Source organism: Plectropomus leopardus, chromosome 1 (genome assembly GCF_008729295.1).
Source record: "Plectropomus leopardus isolate mb chromosome 1, YSFRI_Pleo_2.0, whole genome shotgun sequence".
Lineage (NCBI taxonomy): Eukaryota > Metazoa > Chordata > Actinopteri > Perciformes > Serranidae > Plectropomus > Plectropomus leopardus.
In genome coordinates this window covers 10218573-10239773 of record NC_056463.1, presented here as the reverse complement: position 1 = coordinate 10239773, position 21201 = coordinate 10218573, and the positions used below count along the sequence as shown (strand labels likewise).

Here is a 21201-nt window from a genome sequence, read left to right as displayed (position 1 = left end):
CTACTACACCATCATTCATATTATAGGTATCAGTTGAAGTATTCTATTGGTATTTGTCACTTTAAGAGTGCTGATATTACTACTGATATTGTAATTTTCTAACGATACCCTGCCCTACTGAAGATACAAATCTTTGCATAGCGTTACGAATATATAGTTTCATTTTGAAGAGGCTCAGTCATTTTCTAAAAAAAAGTGGGCACTGTAGTTTTTAGAAAACTTGCATCGTCAGGAACTATTTTCTGCAGCGGATCAATACACTTTTACTATAGTGTTCATGTTCAGGCTACTGAAGAAACATGTCAGCCAGGGTTATTGTGTTTTAACAATTTAACAACTGAGGTCACCAGCACAGAGGAATAAGATATATATCTGGCTGTGACTACACAAACAATACTTATTTTTTAATTTTGTTATGTTTATGGTATTTTTTAAAAAATGTAAAATCCCAAACTATTCTCTCTAGCTGTCTCTCAATAACCACAGTGAGAAGAATATACGAAGCTGCTTGCCAGCCGAACTGGGATTAATGGCATCAAATGGAGGTAATTTTTCTGCAATTTAAAGTCTAATTTCAGCTTTTCTTTTCCTTTAAAAATTAAAGACCTAAACCCATTTCGAAACCTGTATCCGGTCAGGAGTACTACCTGCTTGCACAATAAATTTTCAAGCTAAATCTTTGTGCACAAAGTGCTTTTAAAAATCGACATCATGTGGAGAAAATGGCCAAAAACCTTTAGCCCCCGACAGTCTGCCCTTGAGTGCTGCTCTTGCGATACCGGCTAGTCGGAGTAGTAGCCTTAGCTTAGCAGTTGCGCCTCTGCATGATGTGGAAAGTAAAAAGGCAGTCGACTGGCCTTAGGAGCACTTCAAAAAGCCCAAAGCAGTGTGAGCTGGAGCACAAGTGACAGACACACACAGGGGGCCAATGGCTCGCGTGTGTGTGTGCGTCTGTCTGTGCTGTTGCTGCATAGGTGCACGTGTGTTTGCGTGCTCTTGCATGTGTGCTTATATGCATGTTGTGTGTGTGTGGGTGTATGCGCTGGGTGAGGGGAGGCCTATTAAAAAGCTGCCTGAGGAGAGGGCTTTCAGTTGGGAATCTATGGGGGGCAGAGAGGATGGCAGGGCCATTGTGTGTCAGAGTTTCATCCTGAGAGCTGGAATTAGAGCCTTTCTCCTCTGCTCGGCTGTAAGACTCTGTACCACCACGACCCCGTGTTTAATTAGAGCGGCTCAGGAGAGACAGCCGCGAGAGGAGAAGAGAGGGAGGAACACGAGCGATGAAGATAAGAAAGAGACAACTGGAAAAAAAATAACGTAATCATCGGAGGAAAAGATGGAGAAAAGAGAAAGAAAAATTGGATTCACACTGTTTGGCAATGCTGCGCAAGTCTGATTGGAAGCGTAATGAGGTGAAAGATAACAACATGATGTGAAATATGATAAAGGTTAGCCCTGGCGGTGTCATGACAATCGCTGTAGCATGCCGCTGATTGGAAACAGCAGCTAATATGACTAACTTTCACAGGGTGACTTTCATTTCGATTAGCTTCCTCCTTTTCAGGATTCCTCACACAAACAATGCCAGGGAGTGCACATAATGCCTTTGTGGAGGTTATAGTCCAATCAAATTAGGTAAACAAACATTAATGGATGATAATGAATGTGAGCATTATCTCTAAATAGAGTGGCCATTAATATTAATGATTGTTTTGATTTCCACGCATTACAAACCAAAGCAACATCAATATTTGTCTGTGCAAATGAGCGCAAGCATGTACATTTATCAGTGATTGGATAACTAAATGGATAGATGGAGGAGATAAACACAGGCTGCTGTCTCCTCTGCTGATGATCTATCCGTTTAGGGTTGTAAGGTTCATTTATGTTAAATGGGTTGATTGTTATAGGAGGTAAACAATGTGTCAAGCTTTATTCCAAAACAACTCATTCCACTTAGGAGTTAATGCCATTAAAGCCTGCTGGAGAAAGAGCTGCTTGTTTGTTAACTGGCTGAGCGGCCAAAGCAGCTGTCCAATAGAAAAAGCAGATGATACTGGATGTCAGTGTAAATGCTGCTGTAGATTTGTAGGTGTGTTTATGTTTCTGTGTGTGAAGCCCTTTTTGTAACAGAGATCACCCCGCAGGGCGGCTATGAAGTTCCTGCGTTACTTCACCTTTGCTTTTTCACACAGAGCCAAAAAGCAGCACCCCAGTGTGTGATTTTAGATAAAATGCCGACATCCCGGAAGCAAAAGAGGTATAACGGTGTGTGTGGCTCATTTACGGTTAACATTAGATACATATGCAAAAGCAGCAAGGGGTTGGTAAAATACACTTGCGAGAAAGGTTGTTAAAAAACACAGGATTGGTGGCTCAAACTCCCCTGAGAAACCGAAACTAAATGCAGTGTGTATTTTCAGAGAAACACGACTTTGGAGCAATGGCTGTTTGTTTTTGGGATAACGCTGTCGGAAAAATGGGCTTTCGTTGTAATGGGACATTTTTTTGAATCTTGGGCCGTCAAAACAGTGGCGAGCCACCATGGTGACTCCAGGTAACAGAAAATTGGTGGTCAGCAGTTCGATCCTGCGCTCCTCCAGTGCGCATGTCAAAAGCCACATTTACACTACAGAGTGGTCTCCTCTCTTAGCGGGGACAGGAGGAAGTTACAGCACTGTCGTGAGGTCTATGTAAAAGGTAAAGCCAGAAAGATGTGACAATGGGCAGCACAAGTGTGACATTTTAATGACGTATTTATGTGAGCAACCCACTGTGGGACATTTTAAAAGTAGCTGTTTGCATAGCAGGTAATTCAAATGAGAACGGTGGCCATAAATGTCCGCAAACTGGGAAAATAATGAGGTTTGGGAGCTCCTTACCTTCCAAGCAGAGGACGAGATCAGCTGGCATATAACAGAGACAGTAAATGATTGTGAATTACGTTTTATTTCTTTGTTATTGTTTAGAAAGTGCTGCGGACACTTATGTTTTATGTAACGCTAGAGGCAGACACTCGTGTGTTAAACGTCACGGCCGTCATGCCTCCTTTGCTCGTGGGATGCCGCGATGCAGTGTACAATCACATACAAGAGCAGAATGATGCCGCTGTTGCTTGGTTCTGAGTAAAAGTGCAGGGGAGGTATAAAGGGGGGACTTTGTTGCAGCCCTATAGCACGATCTCTGCGTAAAAGTGGCAAAAGAATCCGAACTGAAGATACTGAACCCCAAATTGCATTCGATGGTTGTGCCGTCACTGTGTGAGTGAGTGTTAATGTTTCAAAAACTGAGTAGCAGTTGGCATCTTGTTCAATAGTCTTAGCCTTGAATGTGCTTGTGAGTGGGTGAATGCAACTAGTGTGAACGTGCGTTGAGTGCTCGAACAACTAGAAAAGAGCGATACAAGAGAAAGTCCATTTACCATTCACCATAAAACATCATCAGAAAGGTCACACCCATCCTGCTGGCTGTACCTTTTATGCAGACGTTAATTCTGCGCTGTTATCACCTCCGCTGCAACCTTAAAGACAAGACAACTCTGTGCCCAAAATCCACAATCGTACCTTTTATTAAGAACAGCCAGGTGAAATAATGATGTGACATTCCCGCCTTGAAAAGGCAGTGTTAAAGGGGCTTATGTGTGCCTTTAAACCCCAATCTGACAAGACTCCTCACAAAGAAAAAAAGGTTTAGTGATGCTGATGATGGATTTTCCCAGACTATCATGTCATAACACAGTAAAGTAATTAAATAGAAAAAAACAGGCCTATCGTGGAACACCACAAGACTGCGTCTACACACACACACGTACACACACACACACACACGCACACACACACACGCACGCACACACACACACACACACACTCCCCTAGCGTGCAGTGTTTGTTGACCCTGGCTATATTTGGGCTTTCTCTCTCCAGTGTGTCTTAATCCTGCTGTCTGCTGTGTTCCACCTGATTAGTCTGATCATTCACTTCTGACAGGCCCATTTCTTAACCCTCCATTCAAACACACACACACACACGCAAGCACACACACACACAGGAAGCCATGCACACTCATACAAACACCCATGATACATCACACACACAGACAATCTGACTCGAAGGGCAAGAAAACAAAAGCCTGAAGAGAATGACGCGTCGGCCCAGTCACTCATAAGGAAAATATCCCATCATAGCCTGCAGTTACCAGCGTCACACATCACTTCACATGGCCAGTCGCAAATACTGGCTCATTTGGTGTGAGGGGCACACACACACACACACACACACACACAATTAAAACTGATCAACGTAGATAAATCCCTCAGGAAAAGGTTTCCACACCAAAATATGCATAATGAACCCACGTATATTCTCCTAGGGGATTTCAGTGCAGAGATAGAGAGGGGTGTGAACTCAGGAGGCAAAAAACAAATGTAAATGTGAGGTACGGCTGAGGAGTGGAAGCTGGGTTTTCCCATACAATGCTTGAACAATATTGTCCTTCACCTGCTGAGATCTAAAGCAGTAATCAAGAGGCGTGGAGAGCTGTGGCGACTATTTCTGTGCGGGGGACCTCGCTGACTCTGACTGACTCCCTCAGGCTGCAGATAAGAGTCAGCATAGCGTGCGTGTGTGTGTGTGTGTGTGTGTGTGTGTGTGTGTGTGTGTGTGTGTGTGTGTGTGTGTGTGTGTGTGTGTGTGTACTCATGCATGTAGATGAAGGAAGTGTATCCCTCCCCCTCCGGTAAGCCATCTCTCTTTCTCTCTCTGTCTGTTGCTCCCCCTCTCATTGATCCTGTATTCCAAGCAGTTCCTCGATGACCAACCTGCTGTTAGAGCTGTTGTTGTAGTCAAAGTTGATTTAGTTGAGCTTGCCGTGCCTGAACTCCCAGGGACCATCCTGCTCAGTGGCTGTAAATTACATTTATTTACAAGGAGGATCAAGAGAGGGAGGGGAAAGTGTGAGTCTGTGCGTTTTATCTGTGTTAATGTTGTGAATGTCCAAACCAAGTCACTGCCGCTCTCTAATAAGGCACAGGTATGCAAGTTCAAACTAATGGCATCGTTAATGGTTAATGAATACTTGTTTACCTTGTTCCAGTACGACACTTGCTTTATATTTTTAGGTATTATTAGGAATATTTGCTCTCTGATGAAGAGTTAGATTAGGAGATTGAAGAAGAACATTTTCACGTCTGTTGGATAAATAAGTAGCTGAAGCCAGCAGTCAGTTATATTAGCATATAGACTGGAAAAAAGGACAAACATCTGGACAGACTCTGGCCTGTAACAAAATCTGCCTTCCAGAACTCTAAAGCTCACTAACTACCATGATATATCTTGTTTGTTTAATCAAATAATTTGAAGTTTTACTGGAAGTTATATAGATGGGGACCACCAATCCCAATGGTCAAAAATTAAGGAGCCCTGTTAGTCCGAAAAATACCCATTGGACCAAAAGTCCATTTCTCCAATAACCTGGCATCCCCAAACAAATGTCCATTGTTCAAATGACCAAATACCCCAAAAATACACATCCCTTGCAGTTAGACAACCCAATCACCAGAAAAAATATTTCCATTGTACTTTTCTGTAGGTTTAGGCACAAAAATACTTGGTTATGGTTAGAAAAAGATCATGTTTTGGCTTAAAATACCCACACAAAAGTCAAAAACGCAGGGACTGGTTGATGAAAAACTCGAAGGTTAGGTGGCTCAAATGCTAATGGAAAACACAGCGAAGGGTCGGTAAAAACACATTGATCCTGTGTCTTCAATGCTGCTGGGAAATGGTGCATGATACTGGGAAACTAGGGATGTCCCCGAAAGTCAGACACTCGAATTATCAGTCAAAGACCCTGTCAACTGAGATTTCTTCAGACTGAGCTGTTGTTTTATTCTTTGCAGTGTACTACATTAGATTTGGTTGTGGAGTGAGTACTCTTGACTTTCACACTACTCTTTGCAGCTGCAGACACGCTGCAGAGGCATGGAGGGAGAGAGAGATCGCACCATAAGGTGAAGAAGTGGTGAATTTACAGCTCACATCAAGTTAATACAATAGATTCTCTGGCTTTTGTTTGATTTCTAGTTTCTTTAAAAAATTTTGTTGTGCATTTGCAACCCATCATCAGCATTGTTAGCTTGTTTAATGCAGCTCACACTTAACGTCTCACTGACCCGTTCAAACTTTAGAACCCTGTATGGAAAACAAAACGAATCATTGAATATTTGCATTGCACCATCAAATCTGACCCGACTGACATAATCCTGAGACCATACAAAAGGTTATAAAAACACCAGAAATAGGTGGGTCAAATGCAACTGAGAAAGTGACCCTAACTAAAGGGAGTGTGTATTTTTGGAGAAACTGGACACTGGAGAGAGGGGCATTTATTTTGGGGATAACAGGCTTTTAGAGAGATGGGCTTTATGTCCATTCGGACATTTTTGTACTTGTATGGGGCTTTACAATTTTGGTTCATCAGACTCAGAGCAATGGCATGGCACCATGTATACTCCAGGAAGCAAAAACTTCCTGTAGTATGGCTGGTTGCCTGCAAACTGCTCAGATTTTGTACATATTGGACAGACCCACACTACCACATTCCCCTCAGTGCTCAGCCACCCAGCTGCTGGATGTGGATTTATATTCAAACGACCAATATGGGAGTGTTATCTATCTTCTTATCTAACTCTACACCAAAATGCAAATAAACAAAATGACACACTATTCCTTTCATTCACTTGAAGGCATCCACTGGTCAACTGCTGGACTATTTAACTTCTGGAAAAAAGCTGCACAGCCTCTAAACCAAAATCCATTAATTAACAACCTATTGACATTTACAACTGTGGGCACGGTGGTTCCTCATCTTCTAAAAAGCCATCATGTCTGGAGTAATATATGTTAATAAGTTATTAATAAAGGGTTTTCACCACAATTCATCAAGTCTGCAGTGGTAAATGTTAATTTGTTGTTAATAAATGGACTATGGTTCAGATGCGGCATTTTCTAGAAAGTAGGTGATCAGTCTTCCTGATGAACTAGAGGGCTAGCTGAGAGGACACGGCAAGTATCATCCAAGGAAGAAATCTGTTTTGGGTGTTTTTTACAACTTGGCAACCAAAAGTTGTTTTCATTAATTGTCACAAAAACAATTCTAATACCATTTATCATTAACCCACAAACCGTTTATAGAGGTTTGCTTAATAGAAAACTTCTGACACCAAGCGAGAGCTCCATGATACTCCCCTGGTGGCTTCCTCACCTCACCTTAACCACAAATCCCAGCTCAGTCTACTCAGTCTAGACCACAGGAAACTCTCACAAAGAGCCGTGGCTGCAGTTTTGAGAGGACGAACACAAACAAACTTTGTCAAGTGATTCCCTCTTTCTCTCTCATCGGTGTAACAATCCTCCTCCAGCCTGAGGCCAAGATCCTCTTTGTTTACGCAACGTCACGTGGTGTTCTAGATGACCCTACCTGAAGCCAAGGACTTGTATCTATTTCCCAGCTTCAGCTCCACATCCCTCCCCTGCTCAGGCCTCATCTCAACCACAGACCAGCTATCCCATTGCCTGGACAAAGGACGCTTCACTGGGATGTAATTCATGCCTGCACATATAGAAAGTCAGGACAAAGCCTTCTATTGTCCTCCAGCAACAACAACACTTTTTGTCTTCTCTTACAAAAGAAAATACATTGCATCGCATATTAGCCAGCACAAACTAAAAGAGTTACTGAAAACCTGATAATTTGGTCAATTAGACACAAAGACAATACCTGACAAAACTAAGACATGAAACAATAACATATAAGTTACGTGCTGGTTGATTTAATAAGTGAGGGTTTTTGTATGCACATGAACAGCTGACCAGAAGGGAACTAAAGATACTGACTTCCCTATAATACATCCATGACAGATACTTGATCAAGCCAGACCCCCTCTGGTCAGCCCTGAGGCCTCTACTGCTCCTGACATTGTGATTTTAGTGTAAAAAACAAGTCTGAACTATCCTTTTAGGGCATTTCTTTGAAAAACAAAGACTAAAAAAAAGAAGTACTCACAAGTCTAAATACACATTATATACATTACATATTTATTTGCAAACTCAAAAGCTGCAGTTTGGGGTTCTACAAACCAACAAACCTTCAGTTTTGTTTTTAGTGACAGTTGAACAGTTGAACTCAGATTATGCAATGCAGTAGATACACTCTGCATGTGTCAGCTGATTTGTGCTGTTAACAGTGGCTTAGTGTACAAGTTTGTGACATAGAAAAATAAAAGAAGTCACTCTGAGAATTATGCAATCGGGATGTTATCTCAGACTTTAGTTTCCTGCCTGCGGCTTCTCTGATGGCCACATGATTTCTGGTGTGTGTAAAATGGTATTGCACCACATAAATGTTACAGTCACAAGGAACAAATATGATGACAATGTTGTTGGGGAGAAATGATCAACAGAACATGAGCTCATGCTACTGAATGTACAGCTTCCTTTCAGGGCTACAACCGTGTGTATCATTCAAATAAAACAATATTTGGGGTATGAATTGCAAGATTTGGAGAAATAATTTGTCAGATGTCTAACTGTTGATTTGAATTTAAACCAGCTGGTTTGTTGCACCCAAGCACATCCTGTTCTAAAGGGAACATTATCTGATTCTGGCAGATAATTCTCAGAAAAAAAAGTATGCTTCATCAGTTTTCTTAAAGTTGTATTTCACTGCTGCTTTTCATAAACACAGCTGTCTATGCTGTAGCAAAACGCAAATACTTTTGAAATTGGTAGATAACCAAAGAAAACAGAGGAAAAAGACTGTAACATTCACTTTTGCTCAAAGTGAGGTAGAAAACCTACAACTAAGCAGACTGCATTGTGCTGCACTGGACCAAAAAGCATTCCCTGCTGTTGGGTGACGTAATGCGAGTTTGTGCATTTAACACAATGGCAGCCATCTGATAACAAACAATCTCATATTGCAGTTACACAGTGAGCTAAAATATATTTCTGGAAACATTTTGGGTGAGAAATATGAAAAACAACTCTAAAACATGTTTACGAAAACATTCAGGAAAAATGGGCAATATGGTAGTATTTTTAACATTTGATCATTTTAATGTTTGATCAGAGTTTCGTCTGAGTTTGAGAGAGAGAGGGAGGGGCAGGTTTTTGTCTTGATCCATTTCTATACTCTTTTTCATGGTGGCTACATGGGTGATGGTCAATACGTGAATGCTGAAGTATAATCTGTAATTTGAGCAACAGCCCAGGAGCCTGCTCAAAACTGCCAGATGACAAGATCTGGGCACTGGTAAGACAGCTGGAAGTTTACCCACATTATTATGACACAAAGCTGGTTAAAAATTAGCAGTGTATCCCTTTAACATCTAAACTGTCCTTCTGTGCAGACTTGTCCTCTAGATTCGACCGCTGCTGCAGCCTCCTCCTATTCCTCCCCATGAATGACTCATCCTCCCTCTTCTCTTTTCCTTTCCCATCCATTTTCTATATTACTTCACAATGTGAAAGCATCTGCTGTATATACCAACTTAAGCCAGTGGACATAACCCATCTTGGCATGGTGACTTGGCATGAATGTAAATGCAGAGAAACCTGGACTGCTGAAGGAAACACATGGCAGACACAGGAAACACAGATATGAGGCGTACAGATGAAACAGAAAACAGACTGAGGAGATTTCTTACACCAATAAAGGATTAAAGAAAAAAAGCAATGAGCAACTTGGTTAGTAACGTTCCACAAATTGCAAGAAATTTGTAGATATAGAGAATTATTTTAAAATAGCTATGGAAAATGTCAAGGGAAAAAGTAAAAAGCTTGGAGAAAACTGTAATTATAAGGACCATAATTACATTTAACATTGTGTCACAAAAAATGTTCTTAAATATTTTTAAGAACATTTTTTTTTGCCTTTTTTTTCCAACATTTCTCAAAGAAATAAAGCCAATTTGCCCAGACTTCAATGGGTTAAAGAAAATAACGATGATCCTTCCATTTATTCTTTTTTTTTTTTTAGGTATAAAATACACTGCCTACAATATTACACAGATGCAAAGAGGAACAAAACCAAAACACATCTCTATTCATACTAAAGATGAGAATCTGGCATTGAGACTCCCCCAATTTTAGCGACTATTTCTTTAAAAATACCAACCGAAGTTGAGCCATGTCCTGTTACTGACCCTTTGGGTGCAAAAATTAGGACAAACCTTCGAGTGACTTTTATTGGTTAACCAAATGGCAGCTACAGCTTGTGGACAAACTGTGTAGGGAAGCCCAGGCAGGCCTGCGACAGATGGTCAGAGCGAACGGGTGACTGTTGACAATGTGTGCTGCATCCAGGAAAAGCACATTCAGCAGAACGACACAAAAAGAGACAGAGAAGAACCTGAAGCTTCTGTTGTGTCACTTTAAGCACATATACACCCACCCACACAGAATAGATGGAGACACACAAATACACACAGACACGCACGACGGGACAGAAAAAGACAAGGCCGGCAGGAAACAGCGGGACACAGCAGCCTGTAGCCTATTTGTCTCTAACACCCTGGGACTAGTGCACACTAAATTTTTGAACTGACATCAATTTTAGTTGTTCCCAAACCTATCTCACCTGCTCTCTCCCTTTCGTCAGAATCTGAACACAAACATCTCCCCCTCCAATGCCCACGTGATCCCTCTGTTGCCTTTCTCTTTGTCCTGCAAGCTCTTTGCAATTAAACAAATGGGTCATTAATTAATCGCTGCAGGCAACAGGACACATGAGGAGTTAATCAGACTGGATGGATGGACTGCTGGGCGAGAGCGCGACACACATACACACATACATGCTCACTTTCACAAACTATTGACATTTCTGAAAAGTGAGCCTCCGGTAAGATGTGCATGAATAAAATTACAGAAAATGGCAGCGGTTGATGAAAAGCAGCTTGATCATTGATTCGTGTTGTCAAACTGTGCTGAGTGGCAGTTTCTTCAGGAGAGGAAACTTTGGTTGAAGCCTTGCCTCAGGCCATCAACATTCAGAGTAAGACAAGAGGATATTTTTCTAGCGTGTGATGGCCGCGGCTCAATCGTTGAGACTGAGTGCTGACAAATCATTTTCATGAAGTATATACAAACAGGGCTATCGACGGGAAAACCACACAGGATTCGTATTGGCCGGGTTTAAAATGAGCAAATTGGTTTGATAAGTACAGGGCCGGTCCCAGACAGGTGCACGCTCGGTGCTGAGACATCACTTTGGCTGTTGAGACAGAGGCTGATTGTGAATGCAGACATGTTTCTCAGACCTTTTCTGCTTTAAAGGTGGGTTTCTCTTGAGGCACACAGAGCTTCTCATTTTATCTCTCTCTCTTGCTGTCTCTCTGATGTGTGTGTTTGTGAAATAGATGACAAATAGATTGGGGTAGGACTGAGGCAATTACATGCACAAATGTTGGGAATGATTGGAATCCGCATCAGCAGGAGAGAATACCAAATGTGTCCCACTCCCCCTGGCAGGAGGTTCGGAAAATAGAGGCGACAACTGTTATTACCAATAATTATTACTCAATTTATCTTAACTAGCAGTTAGTTTCATTATCTATTATTCTGCTGATTATCAATAAACAGTTTATTTTATTGAGTGAAAGTTTTAAATGCCTTAACTGCTCCCCAGAGCCAAGAGAAACATATTTCAATCGGCTTGTTTTGATCAGCAACTGTAAAAATAATGGAAGTGGCTCCTGTGGTGTTGCGCATTGGTTTGTTGAGTGGCGTTTTGAAGCCTGGATCTGATTCAGAGTGTAGCAACTCCTCACAGACAGCCTGTCACTCAAGGTGCCCCGCCCCTAAATATGTGTAACTTTGGGCCTTAATAAAATGTAAACTGGTGAGTTATAAAAAATAATTCAACCCCTGTACAGTTGTCATTAATGTTAACATTAGCTAACGAGACCAAAACCATTTTTGTATCAGGCTGTAAACATGTTTGTTTCTGTGGTTAAGTTGGGCATTTTAACATAGGTGACGGGGATTTACTCTGTTTTGAAGCCAGCCTCAAGGGGCTATTTATAATGAACTGGCACTTCCGCATTGACTTTATTTTTCAGCCTTGAAGGTTTCTCACTTGGTTGGACTCAACAACAATTAAAAAAAAAAAAAAAATTTAGTTTCCTGTTAGGACTGCATGATATGCAAAAACAAATCATATTACACTAATTTTGATGGATATTGCTATTGAAATTTGAGTCTTTTTAGTGGGAATTTTATTTCAGATTTTTTTTTTTTTTTGGCTTTTACCTTTATTTGCGAGGGCAAGTTTTTAGTGTAAACGGGTGAGAAAGAGGGGATGACGTGCAGCAAAGGGCTACAGGCTGGAATCAACCAGCCGCTGCTGCAACAAGGACATAGGCCTTTGTACATGAGGCACCTGCTCTACCAGGTGAGCTACTGGGCAACCTGGGAATTATATATTTTGCATTTAATTTTCACTAATACAAAAAAAGTGCAAAAGTGATGTTAACGTGGTTTTTGCTAGGGTCTGTACCAAACAAGCATGTTTCCTTACATCTAGAATATGATTTGTAGTGCGAGGCACCTCTGTAGCACCACATTGCCTCATATGTATAATACTATCAAGAAATTGCAATTCCTGCATTTTGGACACTGAACTTATCCATATTGCAATTTTAATACTATTTCGGTTAGTCATGAAGCCATATTTCCTGTCACATAAAACAAAGGAAAGCAACAAATCTTTACAATTAAAAGCTGAAGACTAGACTAAACGACTATCAGTTTCTGCTCTAAATGTCAGACTAACTATAAGTCGCCTCCACCGCATACGCACAAATACACATACATAAAATACACACGGTTTACAAATCAAGCCATTCAACTTCTCCAGGATATCATGAGTGAGGAGGTTTCCCTCAGTGTCTCAGGTAGTCAACATAATGTTGTATTAATGTTTCTCCAGTAGATGGCAGACTTTTAATCATTGCAGCCCATTTGGCAGCTACACCAAACCAGATTGAGCACTTTATATGAATAAAAAGTTACAAGAGAAAGGAGTGATACAAAAAAACAGACGAAAAGCCTGTTTTTTCACCTACAGTAGGGTCATATGGGATGTAGACAACGATGTGGAATGAACGTGAAAGCTCAATAAAAATGTCTATATCTTTGACGGTCATTAAAAAGAGCTTATTTGTATATATATGAAATTCATATTTGTAAACTTGTACTTTTAATGTCTGGGCCCCTATTTACAAGCTTCGAATAGCTTATCAGGGTGTCCCATTTCACACGTCTAATTTTCCTTAATATCATGTCCTTGTTAACATTTTTTAGCGACTCTGTGAATACACGAAATGAAACGAGAGAAGAAAAAAACAAGAAGTGACATCATTTCCTTCCCCTGCCCTTGAGTCAGAGGTGTTTACTCTTCAGACATCCTCTTTTTTCCTTTAACCTTGCAAGCAGACCCTTTTACTGTCTGTCAGCAGGAAAAAGGAGAGCAATGGTGGGATGAGCTGGCCAACATGTCAAAGGACAGGACAAGACAGGACAGGACAGGGCAGGATAGGACAGGACAGGCCAGTAAGACAACGACACAGGATGGGAGTTGTTTTGTCCAGTGCTCTCAGCACTATCTGATGTGCCAGAGGGACGACAAGAGGAAGGAAACGGTTGACAACATCAAACAGAAGACTCTCCTGGACAAAGCTGAAACTGCTGCTGTGGTGGTAATATTATGCAGGACATGCTAAGTTCCTGATTAGATGATGCTCACAGCAAACACCCCTGCATTGATAATACTGAGCCACATACAAACCAAGTCGAACTGAGCCAAAGTCTCCCTAATAATGTAAACCAGTAATACTCAAATTACAGTCAGTGGGCCAAAACTGCCCCCCAAACCATTTTCTAATTCACTATAAAATTAAAGTGATTCACACTGGGAATTGTTTTTGTACCTTTAATTTACATAAGGTACCAGAGTGCATAAATCAGCATGAAAACAGACCTTGTTCATCAGTGAAGGATCCCCCGCACCCCCAGACAGAGGTCCTCGGTAAGCCGCTAAAGTCCTAAAATCTCCCAAAAGTCCAAAAATCCAAGAAAAGTCCTAAAATTCTACAAACATCCTAAAATTCTAGAAGTGCCCTAAAATCCTAGAAAGTGGTGAAATCGTAGGAGTTTCCTAAAATCCTGGAAACGTCCCGAAATTAGAGAATTCAAGAAAATCTGAGAAACGTCCTAAAATTTAGAAATGTCCTAAAATCCTAGAAACATCTTAAAATTCTAGAGATGTCCTAAAATCCTAGAAATGTCCTGAAATGTTAAAAGTCCCTAAACACATCCTAAAATCTTAGAACCTGCCTAAAATCTTAGAAACACACTAAAATACTAGAGATGTCCTAAAATCCCAGAAACATGTATGGGGCTGCTGTGACTGGCCCCTGGCCTCCTGTCATTTTGCAAACGTGGACCCCAAACAAAGCAAGCTGAGAGTCACTGGTGTGAACAAACTGGCCAAATCCTGCTGGAAATTGGAGAAGTTTTGACTAGTATACCCAATATTTGCATTTCATCTCCGAGCCGATGAAACTTTAAGGATGTGGAGTGGGGGATTATATATATCTACCAGAGCATTTGATCTAATAGTCTCTGTAAGCAGCAAGAGAGGAAAGAAATGTTTTATGTTGTACTTAGTGGCTAAATGGATTAATTTGTTTTTTTGCTGCACTTTTGTAATCAAATTTCCCTCCTTCATTAAGATAATTAGTCAGACAGTCTGGGACAACAGAGCCTGAGACAAGACCAACTACTGTAATTTAATTAGAAAGTCTCTCGCTCTGCTGAAGCTGCACAGCAGAGGGAGACACACAGACGGACAGAGAGACAGCCTGATAGATATATAGATGGATAGAACTCCTCAACTGGGGCATTAAAGTATACAGCCAGTGAAGTACTCTACTTCATTATGGTTGGATTTATTACTCTGTACTTTGCACTCAAGCAAGAAATTGCCCTCTGTACCTGAGGAGCAAAAATGAAAGGATGAGACCAGCTTGAGACCAGTTTTGCTCGCTGGCACTGAATTCAAATCCATTGCGAGCGGAAACCACCAGGTGGTGTTGCAGGGCTGTGTCAAACATTCACATGGACACACTGAGACACAGCCAGGAGCACGGGCCTGAAGCCTGAACATAAAGCAACGTCTTCACCTTTATTTAAACACAAACTAAGCCCTACCTCTTATATTTTCTATTCAGTCCCAAAGCCTCCAAGTGTACTCATGGCCATCGAAAACATGAGATATGTGCTGTGATTAGACGGTATGGGAGCAGATAAGCTCTCAGGCCACTACCGTAGTTAATTCCACTGTTTGATTCCTATCTGGAACTGAAGGTCAAGTGTGGTATTAGAGTACGGCCACAGACTAGTATGCCATTAAATGAAAACCTTCTGACTCAATTTTCGCTTTAACAACTGCAATAAATCAGAGGAGTGCCACCGCTGAGCACAGCGTGCCTCTAACCCAGGGCTTGCCAGTTGTTCCCAGCCTGGCCAGTTAGTTCAGTATTGATTCTCTGTCTCACCGTGATACCACTATAACCATCTGACCTATCTTTGCTGAGCTCAGAGCACTGAGCCTGAAATCCAGTGCACGCTGCCCTCAGAGGGGAGAGGGAACACCATGAGAGGAGACACGCGGCTCACCCTCAGGGCTTTACACTGTAGTGCTTTTGCTGCAAACTTCTAGACGGTTTGTCTACATGCTTTAGCATCTACACCTTTCACCCCAACTCCCCTCACCAGGACACCTCGCATATCTCAACACAGCTCACACAGAGGCGGGTTGGCACCATATTTTCTGGTCCTTTGAAGGTCACAGAAACAAAAAATTTAAATCACAATGTTTGCTGTCTTGACCTGCACTCATCTACTACCTGAAAACTTTTCAAAAGCACTAGTTATTTCATTGATGGTAATATTTCAGTTTTAGAGTATCAAAAGTTGGTCTGTTAACTAATCGTACTGTAAAATTAGAAACGTGTTATATCTCTTAGACAAAGAATTGAGCTACATTTTGATATAAGATTTGAAAGTCTGTGATGAGTGATTGTAGCTTGTTAACATGAGGTCATCAAAAAGTTGGGTCAAATGTGAGAGAGGTTGGTTTTAGTTGGTTGGGATTTTGGGGCTGGTTTGTAACAATAATGGTTGTGAATGTAACTGTATTTTGAGAGATTAACATTATTTTGAAGGATTCATAAATCTTGCAAATTAATCATGCTTATTTAAATAGTTAATGGCAACATGTTTTAAAGATGAGTAGATATTCGATAAATGTTCAAGCTTTATGGTTCTTGTTTGAATAAAATGTTCGTGTTGTCTCTATAGGTTACTTCATATTTTGTGTAACTAAAGCATTTTAACATTGTGCCAACATTTGCCCCTGATGCAGCTAGTTGGCACAAATGAACGACATGACTTTTGTCATACTTTTAAGAGAACATTTGTGTACATAAGAATTGTTCAAATACTGATACCAGTATCGCTAATATACTGATACCAGTATCGCTAATGCCTCCGATGCTGCCTAAAATGCTAGATCCGCTATCGGATACCAAGTTATTTATTTATTGACTTTAAAGTAAATTTTCAGTTTTCCCTGAAATCAATTCTTCTTCACTGCTCTGCACTGTAGCACCAGTGCAGCCACGAGCAACTACTGTTAAAGAGCGGCGAAGAAAAACTGAAAAAATAAATAAATTTTACATAATAGTATTGGATTAGTACTTGGAATCAACCAATTTGCAAATTGGGGTGTCTGTAAATGCATCATCGCATCTTGAGTGTGCACTAAACCTTTTATTTGCTGCAAGATAAAATAGTCTGACATAAATCAAATGCCAGAAAAATACAGCAGAGAGTGACAGCGTGCCAACCAACCCCGGTCTTCCCTACACTAAGTTTTAAATAACTTGCTCTCATGGTGCTGTGATATGAAGGATGTTAAAATGAATATTGTTATTTAGGAAGAAAAAGATTAAAGGGCCATCAGAGCAAGGATGGATTAACAAGCATGTCATGACCATAGTGGCCTCAGATAAACTGAGGACATGGCACCAAGAGAGGTTAATATTACAATTCTGAATAAATAAGTGATGATGCATGTGAAGTAAGTAAGGACTGTGACAGGACGCTCAAGAGTAGTGCTTTGCGTCCTGGTTTCAGGATCTCACAAAGGGGTCCCAACAAAAATGTTAAGAATTCACCAAATGCTTCAGTTAGGCAAATTAATGTAAGTCTTTATCCAATTTTACTGTGAACTTTTTGGTGAAATACTGTATACTTTGACCACTTCAGACCACTAAAAATCCTTTAAACAAACAATCCCAGAGGACAAATAACTCTTTGGATGAACTGCTCGACCTATGTCCACCCTGAGGACATAATCTGTGCCAAAGGGTCACACATTCATTTAAGAATTCACAATCAGCTGTTTATAATGACACAGGCCCCAAGTCCAGAAAATATGCTCACAAATCTTCAAACGATGCCTCGCAATTTCATTACAGACTTAACTGTGGGTCTACTTCCCAATCACAATTGAGGGATAATAAAAAATAATATTTCCATTCCGCTGGCATACAGCTGCATATCTCTGCTTGCTCGGTCAGGCCCCTCTACTTATGTGATATGATGATTATCCAGCTCAAGCTCGAGGTGTGTGCGGATTGGCTCCCACCTGTGCAGAGGTAATTACAGTTTCGCTCCTCTCCCACAGTTATTGGGAACGAGACCATAGCTCTGAAAGTGAGACACACATAGACCTGCCGAATGTAGAGCAGCACACCTGCACATTCACACAGAAACACCATTCTTACAAGCACATATGCTCTTAAAGTTGGCCTCATTTTGAGGGATTTATTGCATTCTAATAAGCATCAATGTGATTTAATACAGCAAGTTACAATCATTTTTACAGAACAATTTAAGACTCCTGGAATCTGTAAAACAGTCGTGAAACTGATTCAGTGTAGAAAAATATATTTAAGTACCATTATCAGCATATCCCCACCAGCAAACAAATCATTCTTTATCATTTACCGCGGGACACACTTAATCTCTGAATTGCAAGAATCTTAAACATGCTCCATAATTTACCCATGCGAGAGTTCAGAGGTAGACCACAGGAACTGAACAAACACCCAATAACTCAAAGGAAAAACCTGGAAGACTTGCTCAAGAACAAAATGTGCTTGCACGTGAAAATCAGCTGTTTAGAGATGCAAAAGGACTATACATCTATTGCCGTTAACAGACAGAACTTGACATTATTGATAAATAAATCTCGATATATATAATTTCAAAATCCATTACACATAAAGATCATTTTCCCCTATCCAACAGTCAAGATAGCATTTTTTTAGAGGCATATTGTGCAGTTTTTACGACATTTATTGCATTGCCACATTCTCAAAAGTAGCTCAGGGCCAACATATTATTAAGGACTTAAAAATTCTTGATTCATAAGTCGCAAACATGTTTCCACAAACCATGTTTCTTATGAGTCCCAGCACCCTCAGGTGATGTTATACACTCACTGCAGTGTTATGTGTGTCATGCTGCATTTCCTCAAGGGTCAAGGGTGTGTTCATAAGGGTGTGTTTGTGAATCAAGCCCAACAACCTCACATAATGGAAAAACATAATCACATTTTTAAAAGAGCAGAATGAAAGTCCAATTATTCACATTAACTGAATTATTAATTGCCATTAAATCTGAAAACCTATTTTTGACCTGCATTTATGTGGCAGTTATTGAATTAACTGGTATCAAAACTAATTTGTATTTTATTATCTGTGTGTGTGTGTGTGGTTGTGTATCTCCTATGAACATATTGTCTTTTATCTGTATTTTCTCATTTTATTACGTAAATGCAATTAAAATTAACATTATTATTAAGAGAATAAACCCTGCTCTGAATTTAAAACACAATGGTCAATTGTGAGGGAGTATGTGCCAACAAGGCTTTTTGTTGGTGGAAATTTGGCCTCAATTTCAAACAAATTTTCAAATGCTCTCCTGTGCTTCCTCCCTGACCAGTGTCGAGCTGGTGTGTACACTATGCAAAGCAGAAATCTGACGCTGGCACCAGGCCACGACTAATCAGCTCTAAGAATCTATTCTAACCATCTAAGTTGGCTTTATGAACACACCCAGTATTTACACACTTAGACAGACACAAGGAAAATGCAGTGTCATCCAAGCTAATTACACAAGGTCCATGAGCATTTTAAATCCGTTTTAAAATCTATTTGCATTACGAGAAGATTGTTTCTCCTGTTGGAATATTACAGTTTGATTCCATTGTGCTGGTTCAGTGTATCCTAGAAAATTTTCAATTTGAATGTGTCCTGGTTTGTTTTGTTTCCGTTGCTGTTCATCTTCTCCCAGCCTCCGAGTCTGCCTCAAAGGCCCTGTTGTCATAGCGATGTTGTTGTCTCTCAGGGTCAGGGCTCACTGGGTCAGTCAGTGGCACCTCATACATGGTTTCTCCTCCTGCCACTGTGATCACAGTGACATCTGGTGGCGACTCAGCGGGAAAGCTCTCTTTTACTTCCTCCTCGACCCCCAGGGCCTTCAAAATGTCGCACTTACACATGGGGCAGGTCCTCCTGTCCAGCAGCCACGGCTCGATGCAGGCTTTGTGGAAGATGTGCTCGCATGTTAGCACCGTCACCACCTCCCCTGCCTTGTAGTTTTCAATACACACAGCACACATGTAGGAATCAGAGGTGGCTTCCTTGTCCCCTGTCTTGAGTGTGCGCACTTGTAGACGCTTGATGGCCTTTTTAGCCTCAGATTTCAGCCTCTTCTCAGCGCGCCTATGCATGCTCAGATTGTAGATACGGTTTGCGGAGATAAACACAAAGTAGGCGATGGAGGCTGCTGTCACTATGAAGAAGGCGATGGACAGGAAGTAAAGCCAGTATGTGTCTATCCAGGGTCCGTGCGGGCTGCCCACATCAATGAGCATCTGCACATCTGTCCCGTTCCTCACCAGCCTGACAACCTCCATGCCCTGAGCGTTGCCAATCATGATCGCCACAATGCCAGCTGCGTCCGAGTGTGCCATGTGAGTGGTGCTGTTTCCACTACCGTCCACATTGTACACCACCACGCCAGCCGCTCCTTGACGTTTGGCGGCATTGATCTTCTCACTGAAGGTGCAGTTGCCCCTTTTAACCAGCGCTATCCATGGTGGGGAGCTGGAGTTGCGGGTGTACACAGGTTCTGAGCCACAGCCTTTGGGGTCTCCCTTGGGAAGTGTAACAATGCCCGAGGTTTTCTCCAGGGGAGAGTTACGGCCAAACAAGCCACACTCACAGTATTTCTCTACAGTCTTATTGTGGCTGTCAATGTAGCTTATTTCCACCATGGCGGTCCAAAACACCAGGGAAGCAGAGTGGTGAACAAGCCCCGACAAACACAGGAAAAGCAGCAGAGAGTGTTGTGTCTTCTTACCCATGGTAACGCTCTTCTAAAAACAACAGTAGCCCTCAGTTTGTTCCTTTAGCTTCTTTAAAACTCCTTTGTTAGTCCTAGTTCCTGGTTTGTTCGAGCAACAGCGAGCTGAAGACAGCTATGGTTTCAGCCGAGCTGCTGTCTGCCGTAATCTGATATGAGCCTTTGGTAACACAACACGAGCTATGCGTCAGCCACTCACCTCTCGTTATCTTCCTGAACCTTGAACACTGAGCACTCCTCAGAGAGGGCAGGGTGCTGGTATTCAACAAGTTGAAGTACACAAAAAACACAGACCTGTGCAGTTTCAAGAGCCAAGGAACAGAGAGGGCAAGACGCGATAGGCAAATGATAAGGATAATTCCATGGACTTAGGTCAATAACACAGAGCAATCCTGTGAAACTAATAAAAGCAGCTGACTTTCCCTTGTGTAATGATGAGTAAAGCACCTCAACCAGTTTTTCTAGCTCAGCTCGTTTCCTTCCTCTATTTTTGTGACCGAGACCAGTGTTGTGAAAAGCAAACTGACAAGTTATTCTCCTCTACCTGGTGGTTATTTACTCTGAAAGACAAACACTCTGCCACCAACACACATTTTAACAAACACACACAGAGACTATTATATACTGTGTGCAACTTTAAAGCATT

The 21201-nt window shown here is 41.3% G+C and overlaps 1 protein-coding gene across 1 annotated transcript; it reads right to left on the bottom strand.

Annotated features, from left to right (window-relative positions):
• Nucleotides 1-17917: 17917 nt before the first annotated feature.
• LOC121947165 (E3 ubiquitin-protein ligase RNF128-like) lies at nucleotides 17918-20995 on the bottom strand. Its single transcript, XM_042492102.1, has one exon. The coding sequence runs from the start codon at nucleotides 20554-20556 to the stop codon at nucleotides 19468-19470; it is 1089 nt and encodes a 362-aa protein (XP_042348036.1). The 5' UTR covers nucleotides 20557-20995; the 3' UTR covers nucleotides 17918-19467.
• Between the last annotated feature and the right edge of the window lie 206 nt (nucleotides 20996-21201).

Bases quoted from the DNA above. Each gene is read 5' to 3' on its own strand.
- LOC121947165 (XM_042492102.1), bottom strand. From the start codon at position 20,556: ATGGGTAAGAAGACACAACACTCTCTGCTGCTTTTCCTGTGTTTGTCG.